General features: G+C 44.5%; 1 protein-coding gene across 1 annotated transcript in view; it reads left to right on the top strand.

The window, feature by feature from the left end:
- The window catches only part of CLCN7 (Cl-/H+ antiporter 7), a 57,319-nt gene extending 51,266 nt beyond the window's left edge, over positions 1-6,053 (top strand). The window contains exons 22-25 of the mRNA XM_085890422.1: positions 3,413-3,487; positions 3,582-3,758; positions 4,193-4,273; positions 4,511-6,053. Coding sequence (XP_085746548.1) covers positions 3,413-3,487; positions 3,582-3,758; positions 4,193-4,273; positions 4,511-4,597 — 420 coding nt within the window. The 3' untranslated portion in view covers positions 4,598-6,053. The remainder of the gene's footprint in view (positions 1-3,412; positions 3,488-3,581; positions 3,759-4,192; positions 4,274-4,510) is intronic.
- Positions 6,054-23,976: the final 17,923 nt, after the last annotated feature.

The raw sequence follows: 23,976 nt of genomic DNA, 5'->3' as shown, positions 1-23,976 counted from the left end.
GATAAGCTCCAGGACCAGTGGTTCAATTTTTATTGAAGTGATTTTTCACCATTGAGTGGTAGGGCTAAATGATATATAACACAATATCTCAAAAAGTCATGGATGGACTTGGTTAGGTGACGAGAGCAAGCCGATTAGATTTTAGTTCAGGTCTGAATCCAGATCCGGCCTACCAGTGGGATACAAAATGTAAACTAATCAACTTGGCAGAGTTATGCATCTCCCGAGCGCCGTTCTAGTTTTCTATGTAGTAAGGTGCACTGCAATCCTTTATTTGTTTTTCTTCCCTCCAACTCCCTTCCTTTAATTTGAAGACTGGTTGAAGACCTGTTTAACAATGCAAATCGAAATTGCCCGTTTTACTAGAGTTGCTGGGCTGGCAGCATAGCCCAGAGGTATGCACAGTCATCGACCTCTAAGCTGTCTATTCTGGGTTCCAATCCTGACCGAGCTATAAACTGTCATCCTGCAGTTTCACAGAGAGGGTGAATCATCAATGTGTGTTCCGTTCCTCAGATGTACAGCATGTTAAACTGGGCATCCCATCTACAGACATTAATTAGTGTTCATTAAAGATCCCACCGTGTCCTTCATAAAGAGCAGGCGAGCTATTACAAATTCCTACCCAACCTATTGCATCAGTGGTACAGCCGTGCACTCAGCCAATGATGCTACCCTGCAGCCTTGTTCCGCATACAAAAGAAGAAGAAAACCAGAGGTGCTCCAAACTTTAAAAACACAAGAAAAAGAGCAATCGGAGATTGCAGACCCTCGCCAAGATTTCTTTTGTGTGGTGTTTGTGTACTGGTGTGTTATGTAATTTATGAGACATAATTGGAACTGACACTTTATAACTGCTGGCAGTGACGACCGGGAACCAAGACATCCCGCTTTGATGCAACCCCGCTTTGATCAGACAGCTAACCCTGACCCATGACATTATTTCCATTATTATTCATTATTCAATTGAATTTAGAATGGGATTAAAATAAATTCAATTCAAATAAAATGGCAGACCAAATAGGTACAGCCCTGCATTGGAGTAATCAGAAGGAACCCGAACAAGCAAAAAGCAAAGATGATGTCATCAGGAGGAATCTTGTATAGGATTCGCGTTGCAGCTTCTACTGCTCTACCCTCAAACCCATCCAAGTACAGCCAAGTGAGTCTTATAAAAATAATAAAAAAAAAAAGAACCCATATCAAAAAAATTAAATAACTCTGGCATTAGACCATGCGTCCAATAAAGTTTAAGTTTAAAACATGTATTCCCCATCACTACTAGATCATAAATGTGAAGTTTCACATCGATTGATTAAGCGGTTCCAGAGAAAACATTATTTAATATTTTTCTTCAATCCAATATGGCTGCCAAACCATGTGACCTATGACATCATATGTGTGACCCTTTTGTTGCTCACGGACAGGTGGTCATACGTGTAAAGTTTCGCCTTGATCCGTTCAGCCACTTCAGAGAAGATTTTTGAAGGTTTTTTTTTTTTCAAAACAATATAGCTGCCAAATCACGTGACCGATGGTGTCATCGGATTTTTTTTTTCTGTGGACCATTTTATCCCGCGATAACCCTCAAAAATTTTCAAACTAATCAGATGTGGCAAATATATTTTCTACATATGCAATGATGACGTCATAACGAAGGCACCGATGATGTCATCAAAAAATCACACTTGTTCCCCATGAGGAGTACTTGTCGTGTGCCAAGTTTCAATTTTTTTCCTTGGTGCGGTTTCAGAGATAGAGATCCAAAGTTTTTTTCCCCATTTTTCCAACATGGCTGCCACACCACGTGAACTATGACGTCATAATTATGATTAAAACATTCTACACGAATAGTCGCACCTATGTTGAAAATTTCGTCAACCCGACAAGCGGTTGCGGAGAAAATCACGAAAGTTCTTTGCGGACAAACGGACCCCAATGCAATGCCCTCTCCTTCGGCGAGGGTAACACAAGTTATCCTGAATCTTAACTCTCAGGTTCATTCTTTTATCTCTTTGTTTTTTCTTTTGTGTCTGTGGAACCACCTGGTCTTCCATAGTCTAGTTTTCTCGTGGTCCCCCATCCTGCCTTTCATTTACTGTTTATCACCACCTCATGGTCTCTCCCATTCCCCCCCCCCCCGAGTTTTTAATTTTCATCCACTGAGTTTTTCTCCATCCACTGACCCACTGCCCCCCCCCCCCCGAACATGACAATGCTCCCCTCATGCTGTGGTACTGTTGTGGGCCAGGGTTCGGTGGCGATAAACGACCATTAGGTGGAGCAGTAGAGTCGTCTCTCACCGATCACCTGGAATTTAGGTCGTAACCCTTGGATAACTACAAAGGTCACGGGTCCCTTAGCGGACCGTGGACGCCAAAAATTTCGACCGCGTGGCGTAGGGTTAATTGTCTCGATCTCCAATATACCTAAATAACCACGCAGTCTAGCTACCGGGGAAATCACACCCTCGGCCAACTCTGTCCGATCCGAGTCGCGGGTAATGACTCGGGTTCGGCGTAACCGAGCGGAGTTACCAGAGCCGCACCGGTCCCAATGACAACTTGCGGCACCGACGGCCTAACTATTTCTCAAACCCGCACCATGCTGGGTCAATGAAAGAAAGCATAGAAAACGAGCTGGTACGTTTAACACGGGGTTTTCATTTTACAATAATCGGGAAGGGAGACAGAGCAGAGTTATCACGAATAAGAAATGTAATTCACAATGTACAAGGCACTTAACAATTCTACTTACAGACGGGGCCCAGGGACACATACACACACACACACACACACACACACACACACACACACGCAACAGAAAATGGACCCCGTGGGTCTTTATTCAGTAGAGCCTGGCCGGGGGAACCTTCCCGCCTCGTGCGGTCACACCGACTCCAAACTACCACGGTGGGACTCGAACCCACAAACCGAAGTCCGCTGCCCACGAACGAGACCAAGCCACTACGACCGCAGACCGCTCGAACCACGACCACTACTGTTCGGTCACCACCACCACGGTGAGCCACTGCCAACGACCACAGACCGCTCGAACCACGACCCCCACTGTCTGCCGTCCTCTCGAACACACGAAATTCACATTAGACAGAAGGACGGAACCCTGACTATAAACACATACTTATCGAAATAACTAACCTTAGGGACTGCTGTCTGTTTGTGTGCAAATGGCTGTCAGTTTCGTAACAGTACATCCATGTATTCTTGTCCACCTATTTAACCTTTATTTGTTGCCCCTTCACCCTTTTTTGTTCTGATTTTTTTTTCATGAGCCTTGACATCTGTATTGAAAGAAAAATAGGTTTTCTCATGAATGCTTCCTTAAGATCTTCAAATTGAGCCTGTTGATTGTATAATAATTTGAGGTTTACCTTGTTCTTGACCCTTCTCAGGGAGGATCTGATCACTTCGGAAAGCTACGTGGGATCATCCTGCGCTCCCAGATCATTGTGCTGCTTAAGCACAAGGTAAGGTGATCTTTCACCAAACTAAATGTCATTTGCAGCATTTGACTCCATGTTTTTACTCCCCTTTTGACGCATATACCCATCTCCATTGAAGGCATTCATTGAGCGAGGCAAGTATGGAATGCTGGGGTACCGTCTGACGCTCAAAGACTTCCGCGATGCGTACCCTCGCTTCCCGCCCATCCAGTCAATACACGTCTCGCAGGAGGAGAGAGAATGCACCATGGACTTAACTCCTTTCATGAACCCCGCTCCATATTCAATTCCGCAGGTAACATGAGGTTGCTGAGGTGACTCATTATCGCAATGAAGTAAATATGTATGGCTGCAGATGAGGAAAAAGTCACAGTGACGATGACAGCAGTGATAACTAGAACGGCACTCGGTGGAGCGCATTCCTCCACCTGGCTGAACACTTTAAGTTTTGGATTCCACTGATAGGTCGGATCTGCATCCGGACCTCAACCAAAATCGAATGAGCTTGTTCTTGTCACACACCCAACCTGTCCACCAAATTTCCTTTCAATCCTTCCACAACGTTTTGAGATATCCTTCTCACAGACACAGACAGACAAACAGACGGACGTGTGAAAACACAACTTCCGTCCACTTTCAGTGGTGGAGGTAATAATCATGGTAAGTTGAGATGTTCAGCATCATAATGATAATTGATTTGTAATGTGACATTTTTCTCGTCATGTGCAGGATGCGTCACTAAACCGTATATTCAGACTATTCCGTGCATTGGGTCTCCGTCACCTGGTCGTGTGCAACAGTGAAAATCACGTAGGTTTGCCTGCCTGCCATTGTTGCTTCCTGAGCTTGGCGTTGCCTCCCCCTGCAGGCCTTTGTCGTAACGCCTCCCGGTTCCCCCACAAAGACCATCGTTGTTGTTTCTCCCACTCCCCCTTCTGGACATTTTTTGATCTCTGTTCGCTTTGCTCTTTGACTGCGTACACATTTCTTCCTTCCCTTATTTACGATCTTCCTTTATTCTCTGCTCTCCCCGTTTTATTTTTCCAGGTGGTTGGTCTCGTGACGAGGAAGGACCTGGCGCGGTATCGCTGGAGCGAGCACGGTCTTGAAGAGTTGCTGCTGGCACAGGCCTGATGCTTCGTGAACACTGGGAAGAACTTTGACGGCAACCACCAGCAATCGACAAAGACCATAATGTCCTCGTTTGTCGAATCCATGGCACGAGACCCGGCCATTCGAACCCCGTAATGTATCAGTTCCACTATTCTGAGGGCTTGACCTTCAAAGTTTCACCCCACCTTATGACTTCCTGATGTTCCAGCTTCTAATGTTGCGAGGCCAAATCTTTATGATGTGCCGGCTTTCAGAAACTGAACCTGATGTTTACTGACTTGTGATACAATTAACTGTTTGTTTGTTTTTTTCTTTCTTTCTTCCACCACACCCTCAAACTGCATTGTTTTTGTACCGAGGAAATGTGATAAGAATATTTGTTTTATGCATTTTCTTTCTCCTTCCCGATATGTTTTACCGCCACAATGATCAAGAAAAGCCTTTCAGGGTGGCAAGTCGTCACTTTGCGTCACGTTAACTCGTACCGATTTTATGCTGCAGTGATCAAGGTGGTGCACACAGTTACTGCTGTAACCGTGGTTTTGCCATCGGGAAACGACCTTTTGTCCGACGATCCGATCCCGGGGGCGATGCGGTGAAATCCGTTTTTTTCAGTTTTTTTCTGGACACCTTGCGTGAAAAAGATTGTTTGTCTTTCCAGGCGTCCTCCGGGTTTACCTCGTGGTTTCAATCGCTAACGTGGCTGAGTCAGCCTTTAAGTTAATAAGGAAAACTTGTCTTTCGACTGTTCATGCCTTTGTTTTTTTTTGTTTTGGTTTTTTTCTTGGCTCGGGTGATTTGCTGGCAGAGAGCGTTCCATGTTGCTGAACTCTCAATTTTGCAACCGTTCCAATACCATACATCAACACCTCTAAAAATAAACATCAAAAGAGTTTCTCATCGTGTTACTGCTCGTATAGCATTTACAACTTCAGTTTCTGAACTGAAGAAGCTGGGTTAGTATCTTATTTCTTAATCTTCAGCAGATGAAACTGGCATTATAACTGCGCTCGTCCGCTGCCGTCTGTTGATTGCTCTTGCGTTGCATTGCTGGTTCTCATTGATCATCGGAATAACTTTCTCTTTTTGTGACGACAGGTCCTCTGCACGAATCCTCACGGTACCTGGGGTGTTATTTGGGACCGCTGTTTCCAGGTTGTTGGTTTCAAATAAACCAGTGAGAAATGCTCCCGTCGGCTTGACATTTGTAAATCATTCCTCTCTGTGCCACAACTTTTGGCTGTCAGCCCTCTTTTTCATTTTTTTTTTGTTTTGTTTGTTTTGTTTTTTGATTGCACTTGTTTTGGAAGTGCCAATGTTTTATTACCTCATGCGTCTGACATTTATCTCTTGCTGGTTTGAAAGTTTCACCACGAGACTCGATGCATTCAAATTGCCATTGCTGTGCATTAACTTTGGATTGTTATAAATGACTTGCGGTGCACTCGGAAATAAAGTGTGAAAGTTTAACAGCAAATTGTATTCCGAGGTGCAAGTTTGCGAGGGGGGGGGGAGGAGGATGTTGACGTGTTCGGTTGGCCTGTTTGGTGTTCCCATCTGAACACGTAGCTGATGATGCTGAGCGCCCAGGGTCAGATCCAAATATACTGTTGACTTGTCCATTGTCTACACATGTACTGGTAATTCATGGAAAAGTATGCCGACGGGTCCTCGTGTCCTTGTCAGTACAGGATATAATTATTGGTAAACTCGTGTGACCATTTCACGTCGACTGGTCCATATGAAGTAGAACGGTGGCCTATTGTTTTTTCTCCCACCCTTCCACACTCGCTTCATCTTCCACCAAAAGCTTGTTGCTATTGCGTGTTCACAGAGGTAGGAGATGTATTAATCTTGCAGATTGAGATGACACCTCGAGTCTGCTCTCCTCTAGATAATTGGACACACCACACCGGTATTCAAACTCTCTATCTAATTTATCGTGTGCAAAAAAAACATCTTGGTGTGATTCAAAACAAGCACACGATTGTGTTTTGGGTCGAGATAGTGGTGCGGGTGTTTATTAAGGGTTCGTCGTCGTGATCTCGGACTACTGCTATACGTCAGAAATTTTCCGGTGGAGAGAATTTGGTTTGAAATGCAATTCCTTGAATAATCACACGGTGTACTACAATTACATTTACCCCAACTCGGGTAATAACTCGTCCATAAATGCTTGAAGGTGACATTTGACAAAGGCGAAGCAGGTTGGTGAAGTCCCACTTAAATTGCAGCACTTTGTCATTTACACTTAATGTTTGTTTTTTCTTGCCAAGCTGAATGTGAACTCAACCTTTATCATGATGCATTGCATTGTATTGTAAACTAGCAAATACCACCCGTCGCTTCACTGACGGGAACACTGAGATGGGGGGAGGGGGGGGGAATGGGGCGGGGGGTGATTGAGAGGGGTGGAGGGAGAGTGACGAGAGGGGAGGGAAGGCAGTGAGATGCGAGAGGAAGGGAAGGCAGACGTGTGGTGGAGCATCAATTATGATTCATACTGTCTCATCAAAATGATTCTGCATAGAATAACAGTGAAGATGGAAACCAAATAATGTCTGAAATCCATTTTCTACTGGTCATACTATAAATACTGCCCAAAGACAAACACCGCTCGGACACGTCCGGAGACGTACTCCTGTCCGGACATAAATACTGCCCGGGCACAAACTCCCGTCAGGACATAAACACCACCCGGACCCTACCACTGTCCAGACAAGGAGATACGTGTCTTGAAACAAACTCCCGTCCAGATATAAACACTGCCCGGATGCGTCCGGAGACAAACTCCCATCCGGACACGTCCAAAGTCGAACACCATCTGGAGACAAGCCCCATCCAGACACATATGGAGATAACCACCATCCAGACATAACGACCATCCAGAGGCAGGGAGAGCGAGAGATGGGGTGGGGGGGGGGGGAGCAATCAGAGAGAATATGTTATGCTTTGTGAAACACACACACACACACACACATTGCCTTTTATCAGTATATATTAAATGTAAACCAGCCTATTCCGTCCACTGCAGGACAGACGCCTCCCTTAACTCACGTCGGCTGTTTGGGATGCTCACCAGGCTCGCCAGTTGTGTGTTGGTGAGAGCGAGCAGCCGGTGGAATCGAACCCATCCATGCAAGTCCATGGCAAAAAGAATCAAGTCCTTAACAACTTTACCATCAATTTGGTGCATTTCATGGTCGGCTGTGCCCTTTGCACTTAATTAAATAATTATTCAATGATTCGTTCCAAATGTAGTTCCTACAATTCCATATTATCTCTACTTCCCGGGGCCGTGGGTCACACGAGAAGCATCGGTTACTGGACCAAATTCTTAAGTAGGCCAACACACGAATTGCCAAATGTACAAATCTCTCCCGGTGAGGTCATAATGTACAATGCTGTTTTGCACAAAATTGCTGGTTTGTCGAACCGTGCACGTTTCCATATCTAATGGGGCACTATTACGTTCGACTGGCCCATTGAAGCAGAGCAGGTGGTCATGTCCGTCTCCTGCATTGCGTCCAAATTACTTGGCTGGCGTTTCAGGCTCACGCTCTCTCGAGCAGCCAATGCAGGAAGTTAATGACACGCTGGGAGTGAAATCGTCTCCAGGGTGGTCTGCCCTCATCTGCTGCTGGGCACATCAGTTGCCGTCATGTGGACATTTGAACAGACTGCTCTTATCAGACCTAATTCGACTTCAGTAACTTGCACAACATTGAAATCGAACAAAACTTTGAAAGTTACGATGAGAAAATATATTTGCATGATAGGTTCCATAGAACTTCGTGCTGTGAAAAGTTTCTTCTCAATATTTCAGTCGACAACTACTTGGTGGTCTGGTGAACAAACCACCACGAAATGTCTCCTGTACCACCTGTTAGCGGAGCATGGTGCATTCTATATGTACGTAGCCTGCATGACAGAATGAGTGTTGTACATCCTACCAAAAGTCATGGAACATCTCCTTTCCAGTCTTGACAATTGCCTATATATATATATATATATATATATATATATATATATATATATATATATATATATATATATATATATATATATATATATATATATATATATATTGGAGTTCCAATGTGGAATGATGATCCACTTCCAGCGAGTGGGCACTTTCGATTTCAATTAGGAACAACAAACCTTCAACTCTGCCCATTTGATCTGGTGGACCATTGAGTATTATTTCAAGAGGAACGAGAACATAACTCGGTAGAACGCGTACTGCTGCCAGGCTGGGCAGTGTACGTTCTGTATCCCACTGATAGGCTGGATCTGCATCCGGATATTCACCAAAATCTCATCAATTTGTCCTTGTCACACACCCAACCTGTCCTCCAAGTTGTTTTTTTTTCTGAAGACGTCCATAACTTTTTGAGATATCCTGCTCACAGACAGTTTGAGACATGAATACCATGTGGTACACATTAATCGTGCCTGGTGGTAGGATGTGTGAGGTATGTTGGGACGCCAATTACAGGCTATTTGACCTTAAAATTTGAAAGAACAAGAGAATCTGACCAAAATCTCAAAAACTAGCAGCACAGGTTAGAGTTGAGGTTTAAGATCCGATCAAAGCAGAGCGAGGCCCTCGGGTCAGCTTTCCTCGCTCTTTTTGCTTAATTGCATCACACAACTGGTGCAGTTCATCAGAATAATACTCCTTATTAATGGTATTTTCCTACCATTATCACACCATCACAATCCCAAAACACAGTGGCCATGACCTTTCCAGTTGATGGTGTCCTCTTGAACTTCCGAGGGGATGGGGGACTACGTGTGTTTCCGCTGCGTGCTCTGTTTCTTGGTCTCAAGATCAAAGTGGTGAAGACACGCTTGTCTCTTCCTGTGTGACAATCAGATGGAGGAAGTCGTCTGGATCAACACGAAGATGGTCCAATCGCTCACGCTCACGGGAAATGTCCAGATGAGCTCGTTTCTGGTCCACCGTCAACATTTGGGGAGCCCACCGTGCTGACACCTCAGTCATGCCCAGTTTGTGTTGGTACCTCTCTCACCAGCCACGGCCAATTTAGCAAAGAACTTCTGTGACTCTATGGGACTGATGCAATCTGTAAACTTTCCAACCTGGATTTCTCCCAGTGGCAAATCCTCCCTTCTGGACTTGATGATGACTAACTTCTCCACATGGGTCTCCTGCTCTTCCTCTGATCAAATTGGTTGATCTGATAATGTGCTTGTGAAAGTCAACAACTCTCTGGCTATTCTTAGAGAGCTTCTTCAACACTGGCAAGTCTGGCATTTCACTCAAGCAGATTGGCAGGGACTGCAAGCAGCCTTCTCTCTTCAGGACTGCTCTCCCATATCTACTGCCCCTGATATTAACTCGGCCTGGGAATTCTTCTCCAGAATATCTCTCTATATATATATATATATATATATATATATATATATATATCTCTCTTTCTCTCTCTCTCTCTCTCTCTCTCTCTCTCTCTCTCTCTCTCTCTCTCTCTCTCTCTCTCTCTCTCTCTCTCTCTCTCTCTCTCTCTCTCTCTCTCTCTCTCTCTCTCTCTCTCTCTCTCTCTCTCTCTCTCTCTCTCTCTCTCTCTCTCTCTCTCTCTCTCTCTCTCTCTCTCTCTCTCTCTCTCTCTCTCTCTCTCTCTCTCTCTCTCTCTCTCTCTCTCTCTCTCTCTCTCTCACACACACACACACACACACACACACACACACACACACACACACACACACACACACACACACACACACACACACACACACACACACACACACACACACACACACACACACACACACACACACACACACACACACACACACACACACACACACACACACACACACACACACACACACACACACACACACACACACACACACACACACACACACACACACACACACACACACACACACACACACACACACATACACATACACATACACATACACATACACATACACATACACATACACATACACATACACATACACATACACATACACATACACATACACATACACATACACATACACATACACATACACATACACATACACATACACACATCCCATCTTATATGCAATTATCCAAACTTTCTTCCTGTTCATGGTACACTGAATCCTGTGGTGAGGCATTTGCTCTGAAACAACTTGCCTTCTTTTCCTGGAAGGCTAATCCGACTGCAGGCAATCTCAGTGCATTCCAAAAAGTCCGCAACAAGTGTGTGTCCACTCTCAGGAGAGCCAGAAAAACAGCATCTGTCCAACCTCAAGAATGAACTTTCAAACTTGTCTCCCTCCTCTAAAACATGGTGGTACCTAAAGTCTGTTTTTGGTGTATGCTTCCCTCCCATCCCTTCCCTCTCTTCAAATGTCACCACAGCCGACTGCTCATGAAAAGGCTGAATGCCTCAATTCTGTGTTTGCTTCCATATCTTGTGTCCCCAACCCCTCTCTTTTGGTACCCATCCTTCCCTGTCCTACCCAACTGCTGCACTCGGTGTCTTTTGTGAACCTGAAAAGGCGGAGAAGGTTCTTTCAACCCTTGACTGCAACTGGACCGGACGGTATCAGCACACGTGTCTTAAAATCCTGCTCTGTTGCTCTTTCACATCCTCTCTCCGCCGTTTCCACCCAATCGTTTGCCCTTGGTCATCTTGCATCTGCTTGGAAATTCTCCAGCATCACTGCATTACATAAAAAAGGTGCAAAAACTGATCCCCTTAACTGCAGACCCATCAGCTTACTTCCAATCATCAGCAAGATCATCGAATCCATCATCACAGTTGATATGAAAAGCTTCCTTTTCTCCAACAACCTCATCTAAGATCACCAATTTGGTTTCACCAACCTCATCTCCACCTTGGACTTGCTACTTCTACTCACCCAACAATTAATGGAGGTCCTCAATGTCAAACATGAGAACAGGGCCAAAACTGACACCCATTGATGTCCAGACATATCTCTCTCTTTCAATACAGTCTGGCATCGTCCCTTACTCTCCAAACTCTCTGCCGATGGCATCCAAGGCCAACTCCACCCATGGCTTACTGACTTCCTTTAATCTTGCAGTCAACGTGTGGCATTCATTGGAATCCTTTCATCACCTCTCCCGATCAAGGCTGCAGTGTCCCAAGGCAGTGTTCTGGGCCCAGTCCTGTTCCTGATCTGCATCAATGATCTCCCTGACCCTCTGGAAAATCCTATTTATCTATTTCCTGATGACTCCCCCCTCTGCCGTGACATCCCTCATCATTCAGACAGGAGGGCTGCAGCGTCTTCCCTCTCTTCAGACTTTGAAAAAAAAAATCACAAGATGGTCAAACACTTGGAATATCTTTCAATCCTGACAAATCTACAGCTCTCACGATCTCTCTCCGAAAGGACTGTCTGGCAACCCCCCTGTACCTTCTTAACAATCGTCTTGGGGAAGTTCAGTCATTCAAACTCCTGGGTCTCAATATGAGCCATGATCTTTTTTGAGGGAATCACATTTCAAAGGTGGCCGCCAAAGCCAGCCTCCGATTGGGCATCCTCCATCATACAAAGTCCTTCCTTGGTACACCTGAACTCTCCACCTACAAGGTCTTCATCCGCAGCTTGATGGAGTACTGCTCTCCCCTCTGGGCTGGCTCCCCTGCTTCAGTCTTGCTCAGCTTGATGCCATGGAAACAAAGGCCTTCAAGATCATTGGAATCTACCGCTTGGAAGTTGAGTCTATGGGCCTATCACTATACTATCGCACACGGGTCAGTGGTCTCTCTCTTTTTTTTCCACTTCCTTTCTGGTCTTGCATCCTCTGCTCTTTACATGCTTTGTGCCCTCACCCTCCCCTCCAGGTTTCTGCAGGGTTCCCATGGTCCACCGTCAACCAACCCTCTTCTGGTGAAACGACCTAAATCCACGATCATTGCTCACCTCCCCTCATTCAATCCTCTTTTATCCTACCTGTTTGTCCCACATTCCTCCCCACACTCATTCTTTGTCCAAGTCTGTCTCGATCTTGGCCTTCAACTGCTGTAGGTGCCCCCCTCTCCCCTCCCCACTCAACTATTCATTTGATCCTGTTGCATCCTGATCCGTTCAATACACTAATTATAGCTCTTCCATGTTCCTCGACTTATGCATTCAAAAAATGAAAAACAGGACAACCTGATGTGTGTTCATCTTCAGTGCTTGTTCTGCCACGCTTGAACTCAGCTACGCAGTTGTTTAACATGGATTATGAAGCATCCTCCCCTAATGTCACTTCCATATCCATACAGGTATTTGCTTGCGAGGCACGCCCTTCTTGTGCAGGTACGTTATCACAGCTCGGAGCTGCGACGTCTCCATTTTCGCTGAACTTAGAGGCGTTTCCTACTTTGAGTCCACGGTATGGAAAAATCTGCAAAATATGGAATTGGCAAGACATATCATAACAGCAAGGATAGATCTTTACACCGTACTCTAACTTTCATCATCCAACCATGTCTACAAGTACATTGTGCTACAAATATAGATCAGGATTCTACATTATTAACATTATCTTAATTGACACATTTTTGTGATTTGGCTCTTTAACTTCTTATCTGTGCTACAATAATAATAATAATAATAATAATAATAATAATAATTCATATACAGGTTGTTTATAAACAGGTGATATGAACAATTGCGCTCTTTATACGATTTGCGGAATGATACGCTTCCAATCATTCTTATTTTCAGTAGAAACAAAGAGAATGTGCGACCCACAGAAATTAAATTCTCCAATTGCTGGGACATGCAGAAGTGAAGGACGTGAAACTCCTGGGCAGCGAGTGAAGCCGAAGAGGTTGTTGAAAAGACTCGTGATGGCAATGGCTTTCAGGAAATTGATGTAATCTGCGGAGATTGTCAACTCCTGCTGCTCTTTGTTTCGCTAGTTTACCTGGGTTTCCCCTCCCCCCCCCCCCTCCAATTATATGATTATACACAATTTCCTGTTGAAACCTTTGCTTCTGAATCATGAACAGATTTCGAAATGTTCCACATTTGCGTTTTTTTCATGTGTACATAGTGACCTCACAAATGTTACACCAATGTTTTCTGTATCAATCTGCCCAAAAATATGCGTGTACTACTACTGTCCGAAAGGCTGTGAACGGGGCGCTCGGCAGCACTCGATAAATATGGCGGTCTCCATGGAAACAATGCCATTGTGGTACTCGAGCAAATGTTGGCCGGGCCGTCGTTTTCAGTTTTACTCGATCCTCCTGTGACAACTTCTCCAAACAAATTCCTTGCATTAGCAGTGGCTATAGTGAGGCAACTTAGCTAAATATAGCATAACAATTGTGCATTTTGTGAGGAAAGCACCAAATTTGGCACACTCGTAGCCTATCATATTATGAACAGATTTGGATATTGGGCCATCTCAAATTCAGCCGCTGATGGCTGTGGCAGCCATTTTCCACTGCCATCAAAAATTTTGAGATGGCCCAATATCCAAATCTGTTCATAATATGATAGGCTACTAGTGTGCCAAATTTGGTGCTTTCCTCACAAAATGCACAATTGTTATGCTAAGTTGCCCCACTACTACAGAGTATGAGGAAGAGGGGAAGAAAGATAAATAAATGGGGAATCAGAAGGAGGAGATCCATGTCAAGCTTATCTCTGGACCCACAAAAAAACCCCATAAAAACAAACCAAAAACAAACAAATAAAAACAACAACAAATAAATACAGCATTTTTCTTGTTTCTTTCATTAATTAAAACTTTTTTTCACATTTTCTTTCTTGGATCTTGGGTTGGTGTGGTGTTCGTGCAGGCATGACGGGCTGAATAGCCTCCACCTGTGTTGGATTTCCTTGTTGTTGGTCCTGGTTGACCTTCCATTATGCATTTTGGGGAGGGCTTTTACATGTTTCAAGATCTTGAAGAATTACGATGAAAAGTATGAAATGCACGTTTCAATAAAATTATGAGTACAACATACATAAGAGGGTTATGCCTCTGAACATTTCATTACCTCCACCACTGAAGGCGGATGAAAGTTATGTTTTCACCCCCCGTTTGTTTGTCTGTCTGTGAGAAGGATATCCCAAAAAGTTGTGGACCGATTCGGAGAAAACTTGGTGGACAGGTTGGGTGTGCAACATGGGCAAATTGTTTAGATTTTGTTGAAGTTCTGGATCCAGATACTAGAATTCTTCAAGTGATTCTTCACCATTGAGAGATCTAGGGCCAAAAACGATATACTGTCGGACCCCGCTATTCTCAGGGGACACATTCCTGGAAAATTCCTCGAATGTCGAATTCGTGATTGTCGGGTAATTGTCCCCGTAAGCTCCCCAGAACTACGTTCCAGATGAGCTAAATGAAAGCTAAATTCCAAACAGGAATCTTACTGTTTTTTTTAATGACGTCACAATGGACACATACAATAGGTACGAATAACTAATGTAATGTGGTCGATAGGGTGATGTTTATTTATACTGTGGAAAATGGTGGTAAAACCAGAATTAATATTATTTATGCGTCTTTTACAATCTTTTTTAAAATTAAATTGAATTACGTACTTGAAGACTGTAGAATGCAAATTGCCTGTCATAATACGAACACGAACCTCCAGTTTTTCAGTACTTCGATTTAAATAAAGGTCCAATCGGGGGGGGGGGTGTTCGGACTGCTTCAGGACTACTTGAGCAACATTAAACTTTCGGATTTTTAGGTCCTCGTGGAGGATCTCTAAGTCTTACTCACGTTGTTGTTCTTGTGGACTTTTTTAGGTCCTCGTGGAGGATCTCTAAGTCTGACTCACGTTGTTGTTCTTGTGGACTTTTTAGGTCCTCGTGGAGGATCTCTAAGTCTTACTCACGTTGTTGTTCTTGTGGACTTTTTTAGGTCCTCGTGGAGGATCTCTAAGTCTGACTCACGTTGTTGTTCTTGTGGACTTTTTTAGGTCCTCGTGGAGGATCTCTAAGTCTGACTCACGTTGTTGTTCTTGTGGACTTTTTTGTTTCACAGCCTACAGTTTTCATCGAAATTTCCTGAAACTTGGCGTATATATGTAAAAATTCCCTGCGCAGACTGTAACCATCTCCGATTTTGAAAATTCCTCCTAGAAAAAAAGTTATGACGTCAAAATATCTCCACTAATGGAAATCGCCTAAAAAATTATCTCCGAAACTCGGCAATCTTTTTGAATTCTGTTTGCGGAAATCGAACAGGGCATTAGCAGAGATGAATTACCACACATATGATACATCACTGTGACGTCATATCAATTTTTATGACGTCATTCCTATTTTTTGACATTTTTTGTTTCACAACGCAGAGTTTTCATCGGATCTTCATGAAACTTGCCATGTATATGCAGAAAGCCCACGTGCAGGCAGTAACCATCTCCGATTTTGGAAATTCTTCATCGAAAAAAAGTTGACGTCATAATATCGCCGCCAATGGAAATCGCCTATACCATTATCTCCGAAACTAGGCAATCTGTTTGAATTTTGTTTGCGGGAATCAAGCCGGGCATTAGCACAGACAACTTATCGCAAACCTGATACATCACAATGACGTCATATTCGTTTTTATGACGTCATCATTAAGAGGACGAGGATCTTAGCTCATTTGAGCTTGTTTTTCTAACCATCGTTGAAATCATTATTTTATGAAAATTAATGAACTACTACTTGGGGTATCGTGTTCTATGAACTCTCTAGTTAGTTGCAGTATAATTTTGAATCCGACTTTGGTGCCCTCTTTGCTAACATAATGAAGTACCTTTCTTCATCACTTGCTCCACTCGCTGAGCGGACAGAGGAGCGGCTTGCAAAGCGGTTGATATTTTTACGGTTGTGGAAATTCGCATTACACCATAAAGGGCCCTCAGGTGAGATATCTCGATAGGTACATGTGTAGTTAGCCCAAACCCGTTGTATAGAGAGAATTTATGGGATCCATCCGGGCTGCGACGCTTTGAGTTAGCCATTTTTCTGATCTATCTTTTATTTCAAACAAACAGCATCTCAACAACCACGCCATCCCCACCACAGCGCCAACCACACCAAACCACGCCACCTCAACAACCACCGCGTTCTGACTTGGCACACGGTTGCCAGAGGCCTGGCCTTCGACGAGGGAAAGCAGGCGGCCCCCGTTCCCCCCCTCCCCCGAACGAATGGCGCCGCCGCGGTGGATTTCACCCTACGAGGGAAGAGGAAGAATGCCACGGCGGTGCGAGCATCGCCGATTGGGCAGAAGACCCCTCCTTCCGGAAGTTTCCAGCATGTTCTGGAAGGAGGGGCGGGAGTTGAGAGGGGGTGGGGCTTTGTTAAAAAGGGGGAAGAATGCGAGCGCAAGGGGCGGGGCTTTCTGAAGAAAAAGGGGCGGAACGAAAACGCGAAGGACAGTGAAGTTGAGTTTTAGGCCGAACGCGAAAGCGAGCGAGTGAGGAGAGCTCGGCCGGAAAAGGCCGAACGCGAAAGCAAGCGAGTGAGGAGAGCTCGGCAGCAAAGGCCTAACGGCAAAGGCTGAACACGAACGCGGAGAGCTGAGTGGAGTTCCTGAGGAGAAGCGCGAGCGGACGCGGCGGCTCGCAGACTCGACCTCGCTCGCCGGACCGTGCTGGTTGGGTCGCTCCGGACCGAGGGCGCCTTGAGGGGATCAGCAGTACTGGCGGAGCCGGATCACGGTGGACACCAACTCAGGGAGCTCCCTACGGTCACGCTCTTTCAATCATTTCTTTTGGGGTTTTGTATGAATGGTGTGGCGCCGTGTCCTGTAAAGTAGAATAGTGTAAGTGACTGTGCTGTGAATAATTGCTTATTCGGTTTTAACTCTTTCCCTGCTTTATTTTGCTGTAAATACGTGCTTCCGTGTGTCGCGCATTAAATGTGCTTGTCCAATTGTTCCCCCGTTTCGCTTCATCCTTTCCTCCGTTGAAAGTTCCATCTTTCATCACGTAAGGGATTGATTTTGGGTTTAAAACACCCAGTAAATAATCTGAACCGTCGAGGTCGACAATAACTCCGCTCGGTTATCCCTGCAGCACGGAACGAGCCGCTTAAGCAGTTCGTGTCTGAGAAGTCAACCTGCGGCGTAGTACAACTCCTCGGTACGCTACTCACGCAGGTACTTAGGTATATCGACATTCGACGAGTCACCCTATTTCGCGTGGGTAGAATGCGGACTGGGTTGTGATGAGGTTAAACCCCCACCCGTGACTGGCTCCTGGCGGTAGTTCCAAGAGGGTCACGACTGAATTGTCCGTTCCGGTGGGTGACGCGGTCGCCATTCGAGTCAAGCGGCCGATCGCATTCCGGACGGGCGAGAATTCGCAACAATATGTAACGCATCCCTCGTGTCGCTCCTCCTTTCTGTCATCCGGGTCTCCCTTAATCCACCAGAATGTGTTCTTCCAGAAATCCCTTCCTCGTCATCCTTTCAAAGTCCAGAGTTTGTGCTCACCTGTATTTCTCACCTGTGTTGTACCTCTCGTCCACTTGTGGAACCACCTCCCTGTTTCTGTCCGTTCCTGTTCCTCCCTACAGTGCTTGAAGGTTGCACCTTTCTGTCACACACCAGAAAATTTCTGCCCTTGCATCATGAAGTTTCCAATACCTATTGATGATCATTTAAAAAAAAAAAATTCTCACCGACCTCCTGCGAGGTATCCTCCTTTTCTTACAGCTCATGTTTGTGAGACTGTGAACTGTTCGCCTATTCCTTTCTGCCATTGTCTGTTGATATCCTCTCATCCTCCGTCCTTTTGCTCCTCCATAAGCCTCGATTTTTAATTATTTTTTTTTGAGATTCTTCTTTAACTCAGGTCATCCCCCATCCCTACCTGTAATCTTTTCTACCCCCCCCCCCATTAACCCTACATATTCAAACCTTCTTACTTGCAGGTTATTGTTTCCTCCTCTCCTCGCACTCTCTTTTCCTATTCATTCTTTCCCTTGCCTGTTGTGTTCTCTTTTTGTGGGAATAGCTTGTTCTCGAATTGCAACAATACCTGTTGGATCTTGTTGGGATGTTACCACCGGTGAGGAATAAGGTTTATTCCGGTTTTATAGGGATATGAGGAAATGATCAGTTATGGAATATTTTCTATTATTAGTAGGTAAATTATGGAATGGTCCCCCCTGGAAAGGTAGTGGCAACAAAAATGAGTGGATAAATTTAAACTGTAATTGGATAACTTGGAGGTATTTGGGATACAGGGGTACATGGACATTGGCAGGACTCGTAGTTACCTGCACCACCGAAGGTGGACAGAAGTTGTGTTTTCAGCCCTGTTTGTCTGTTTGTCTTTGAGCAGGATATGTCAAAGTTTTTGACCAAACTTGGTGGACAGGTTGGGTGTGTGACAAGGATGAATTGATTTGATTTTGGTGAAGATTCGGATCCACATCCCACTTGTCAGTGGAATGTAAACTGTTAAGCCCGGTGGAGGTACGCGCTCTACCGAGTGTCGGGGTTGGTAATGGATTGGTGATTGATGTGTACTTGAGTAGTGATCGTGATGTCTGTCAGACAGTGTTGTCAAAAGGTAAATGTGATGTCCATATTTGTTTATTTAACACCTCACAACCCACTCAACCCTCCTCCTCCATCCCCTCATCTTACAACCCCCCCCCCCACCCCCTTGCTGATATTCCTGAGTTTGTTCCACTTCTCCCACCCACTGCTCCCTCCCCTCGCAGTGAAATTTATCTGATAAACTGATAGATTGAATAAAGCTGGTATTTTCAGAGCACAGGCATGATGGGCCAAATGGCCTCCTCATGTGTTGACCTCTTGTATAAATAAATGTACACAAGCCCTCAATTTTCTTTGATGTCTCCAGGTGTGGTGTATGAGTGAGTTGACCGTGTGATGTTTCCGCTGTCCTCTTGTGTCTCACAGCACTGGAAAGATCCCAGCACGCTCAAATGTTTTCCCATCTGTGGAACCAACTTCCACATTCTCTTCAATCTCACAGCCCCCCCCCCCCAGGTCTGCAAATCAGATGTTCACCACCATCTCAGATCGTCCCCAATTCAAAACCATGACCTTTTCTACCCCTGTTATCCCTCTCCAAATCCACCTCTTTCCAAGTCTCCAGCTTTTCCTTCCCAACAGTTTGCTTCTGTAACCATCTTGTCCACCCCATGTGTCCTCCCTACTGCCCATTCATTATTCCTCCATCTCCCTCTATTTTGTGCCTCAATCTTGGTTGGTGTTGTCCCTCATCCCTCTCTTTATGCTGTCCCCCATCCCTCTCTTTATGCTGTCCCCCATCCCTATTTCTGCTGTCCCTCATCCCTCTCTTTATGCTGTCCCTCATCCCTCTCTTTATGCTGTCCCCCATCCCTAATTCTCCTGTCCCCCATCCTTCTCTTTCTCCTGTCCCCCCATCCCTCTTTCTGCTGTTCCCCATCCCTCTCTTTCTTCTGTCCCCCATCCCTCTTTTTCTGCTGTCCCCCATCCCTATTTCTCCTGTACCCCATCCCTCTCTTTCTTCTGTGCCCCATCCTTCTTTTTCTCCTGGACCCATCCCTCTCTTTCTGCTGTCCCCCCTCCCTCTTTTTCTCCTGTACCCCATCCCTCTCTTTCTGCTGTCCCCCTCCCTCTCTTTCTGCTGTCCCCCCTCCCTCTCTTTCTGCTGTCCCCCTCCCTCTCTTTCTGCTGTCCCCCCTCCCTCTCTTTCTGCTGTCCCCCCTTCCTCTCTTTCTGCTGTCCCCCATCCCTATTTCTCCTGTACCCCATCCCTCTCTTTCTTCTGTCCCCCCTCCCTGTCTTTCTTCTGTGCCTTATATTTAGTTGAATCCTCATCCATTGGATGTTCTAGCTCCTCCACAAGCCTTGACTTTACATACAAAAAGTCGAATCCTTTAATAATGTCCCTTTTTATGTTTTGCTGTCGATTCAACAAACTTAGAAACCCTTCTACTGTTGTGGTATCAGGAACCATGATGCCACATCGACTCTTGGCACATGTATCCTGACCAACAGGATGTGCCTGCTACCCGCTATGACTCCCCTGGGTGAGTTGGTCCATCCATGTCAGGGATGTAACAATGTTCTTGCACCAAATACACTTCTGGAAGAGCTACCCTGGATTGGGCTGTAGTCAGCTGCAGGATGTGCATTGTGCAGTCTGCACAGCCTTAGGTTTATCCTCCTTTTCATTAACCTCCCGGTAACCTCTGCTGATTTGTGGACCACAGACAGGATGGTGTGTGGCAAGAAAGTCTCCGGTCGGTCTCCAAACGGAAATACAGTGTCTTCGGAGAGTATTCACACCCCTCGACTTTCGTCACAATTTCTTGTGTTCCAGCTTGAATTTAAAATTCACAAAACTTCCCATAATTATAAAAGTTAAAATATGTTTTAAGAAATTTTTTCAAATTAATTAAAAAATTAAAATCTGAAATGTTTTTCATAAATAAGTATTCAACTCGTTTGTGATGACACTCAAAAATTGAGTTTAGGTGCATCCAATTTCCTTTGATTAACCTTGAGATGTGTCTCGCCAACTTGATTGGAGTCCACCTGTGGACAATTCAATTGATTGGACATTATTTAGAAAGAAACATTTCCATGAAAGTTCGGAAGAGCACAGTGAGCTCCATCATTAGGAAATGGAGAGATTATGGAACTACCCAGACTCTTCCCAGAGCTGGCCATCCAACCAAACTGAGCAACCGAGCAAGAAGGACTTTGATCAGGGAGGTGACCAAGAATCCAATGACCACTCTGATAGAACTACAGAGTTCCTCGGCTGAGATGGGAGAACCTGCCGGAAGAACAACAATCTCTGTAGCCCTTCACAAATCTAGGTTTTATTGGAGAATAGCCATACGGAAGCCACACCTGAGAAAAAGGCACATGATGGCATGCCTGGAGTTTGCATAATAGCACATGAAAGGCTCTGAGAGCATGAGGCAAAAGATTCTGTGGTCTGATGAGATGAAAATTGAAATCTTTGACCTGAATGCAAAATGCTACGTCTGGCAAAAACCGAGCACTGCTCATCATCTAACACCATCCTGACCGTGAAACATGGTGGTGGCAGCATCATGCTATGGGGACGCTTTTCAGTGGCACAGACTTGTAGGGATAGAGGGAACAATGAATGGAGCCAAATACCGGCAAATCGTTGAGGAAAACCTGCTTCAGAGTGCAAAAGAGCTTCGACTGCGGTGAAGATTTACGTTCCAACAGGACAATGACCCCAAGCACACAGCCGAAGCAACACTGGAATGGCTTCTGAACAAGAACGTGAAAGTCCTTGAGTGGCCCAGCTAAAGCCCAGACTTGAATCCAATTGAGAATGTACGGAAAGATTTGAAGATTGTTGTTCACCGACACTCCCCATCTAACTTGACAGAGTTTGAGCAAATCTGCAAGGAAGAATGGGAGAAAATCCCCAAATCCAGATGTGTAAAGCTGATAGACATACCCAACAAGACTTAAAGCTGTAATCACTGCTAAAGGCACTTCTATACAGTATTGACTCAGGGGGTTGAATACTTATTTGATGCAAGACATCTCAGCTTTTTATTTTTAATGAACCTGTAAAAATTTCTCAAAAACATGTTTTCACTTTGTCATTTTTGGGTATTTTGTGTCGCTCGGTGACAAAAAATATAAATTTAATCCACTTTATACTCGACCTGTAACACAACAAAATGTGACGATGTCGAGGGGTGTGAGTACTCTCCGAACACAGGTAGAGGAAGTTTATCATTTTAATTTATAATCTCTTGTAGTTGTATCGGGCTTACAGGATGGCGGAGACTGTGGAGGTACGCACACTCCCCTCTAAGCTGTCTCGCCTGGGTTCGAATCCAGACCCAGCTATAAACTGTCATCCCGGTGTTTTACAGTCAGGGTGATTCATCAATGTGTGTGCTGTCCCTCAAAATGGACGTTGAACTGAGAATCCCGTCTGCCGGTATTAGTTGATGGTGATTAAAGACCCCATTATCGATAAAAAAAAATATCGACTCATCTTACTCCTGGTCTGAGCTCTGTCCTTGGACAAATATTCTGATGAATAAACCGTTCAAATGATTAATCACTTTGATCCACACATTGTGTAACTCTTTTATTTGTTGAGTGTCTTTTTGGTAAAATTTGTTGTGATGAGTCATTACCTCCGCTATCCAATGTGGACAGAGAGCTTGTGTTTTCATGGCTGTATGTTTGTACGTCTGTTTGTGAGCACGGTATATCTCAAAAAGTTGTAGATTGATCCAGACAAAACTTTGTGGACAGGTTGGGTGTGTGGCAAGGATGAATTGATTCGATTTTGGTGAAGATCCGGATCTGGATACCTGCATTTATTTAATTTTTAATGTGATTCTTCACCTTTGAGAGATATGACTAATATCGATATATGGTATAGCACGATATTTCAAAAAGTTGTGGATTTATCCGGACAAAACTTAGTGGACAGGTTGGGTGTGTTACCAGGACTAATCGATTCGATTTTGGTGAAGATCCGGATCTGGATACCTGTATTTATTTAATTTTTAAAGTGATTCTTCACCTTTGAGAGATACGACTAAAATTGATATACGTAATCGCACGATATTTCAAAAAGTTGTGGATTGATCCAGACAAAACTTAGTGGATACGTTGGGTGTGTTACCAGGACTAATCGATTCGATTTTGGTGAAGATCCGGATCTGGATACCTGTATTTATTTAATTTTAAAAGTGGTTTTTCACCTTTGAGAGATATGACTAAAATTGATATACGGTGTAGCACGATATTTCAAAAAGTTGTGGATTGATCCGGACAAAACTTAGTGGACATGTTGGGTGTGCGGCACGGATGAATTGATTCGATTTTGGTGAAGATCTGAATCTGGATCAGGATACTTGTGTTTATTTAATTTTTTTAAGTGATTCTTCACCTTTGAGAGACATGACTAAAATCGATATACGGTATAGCACGATATTTCAAAAAGTTGCAGATTGATCCGGACAAAACTTAGTGGACAGGTTGGGTGTGTTACCAGGACTAATCGATTCGATTTTGGTGAATATCCGGATCTGGATACCTGTATTTATTTAATTTTGTAAAGTGATTCTTCACCTTTGAGAGATATGACTAAAATCGATATACGGTGTGGCACGATATTTCAAAAAGTTTGGATTGATCCGGACAAAACTTAGTGGACAGGTTGGGTGTGTTACCAGGACTAATCGATTCGATTTTGGTGAGGATCTGAATCTGGATACCAGTATTTATTTGATTTTTAAAGTGATCTCTTCCCAATTAAGAGATGGTTCCAAAAATGATACGTAGCACAATATTTCAAAAAGTTTTGGACGGATTATGACAAAACTTGGTGGATGAGTTGGGTCGCTGACAAGAACAAGCCGATTCGATTTTGGTTCAGGTCCAAATCCAGATTCGGCCTATTAGTGCG

This window comes from Eptatretus burgeri, chromosome 8, assembly GCF_056783735.1.
Source record: "Eptatretus burgeri isolate ZD-2024b chromosome 8, Ebu_testis_v1, whole genome shotgun sequence".
In the NCBI taxonomy this organism is placed as follows: domain Eukaryota; kingdom Metazoa; phylum Chordata; class Myxini; order Myxiniformes; family Myxinidae; genus Eptatretus; species Eptatretus burgeri.
The sequence above is the reverse complement of the archived record's forward strand: the minus strand, read 5'-3'. Positions and strand labels throughout refer to the sequence as shown.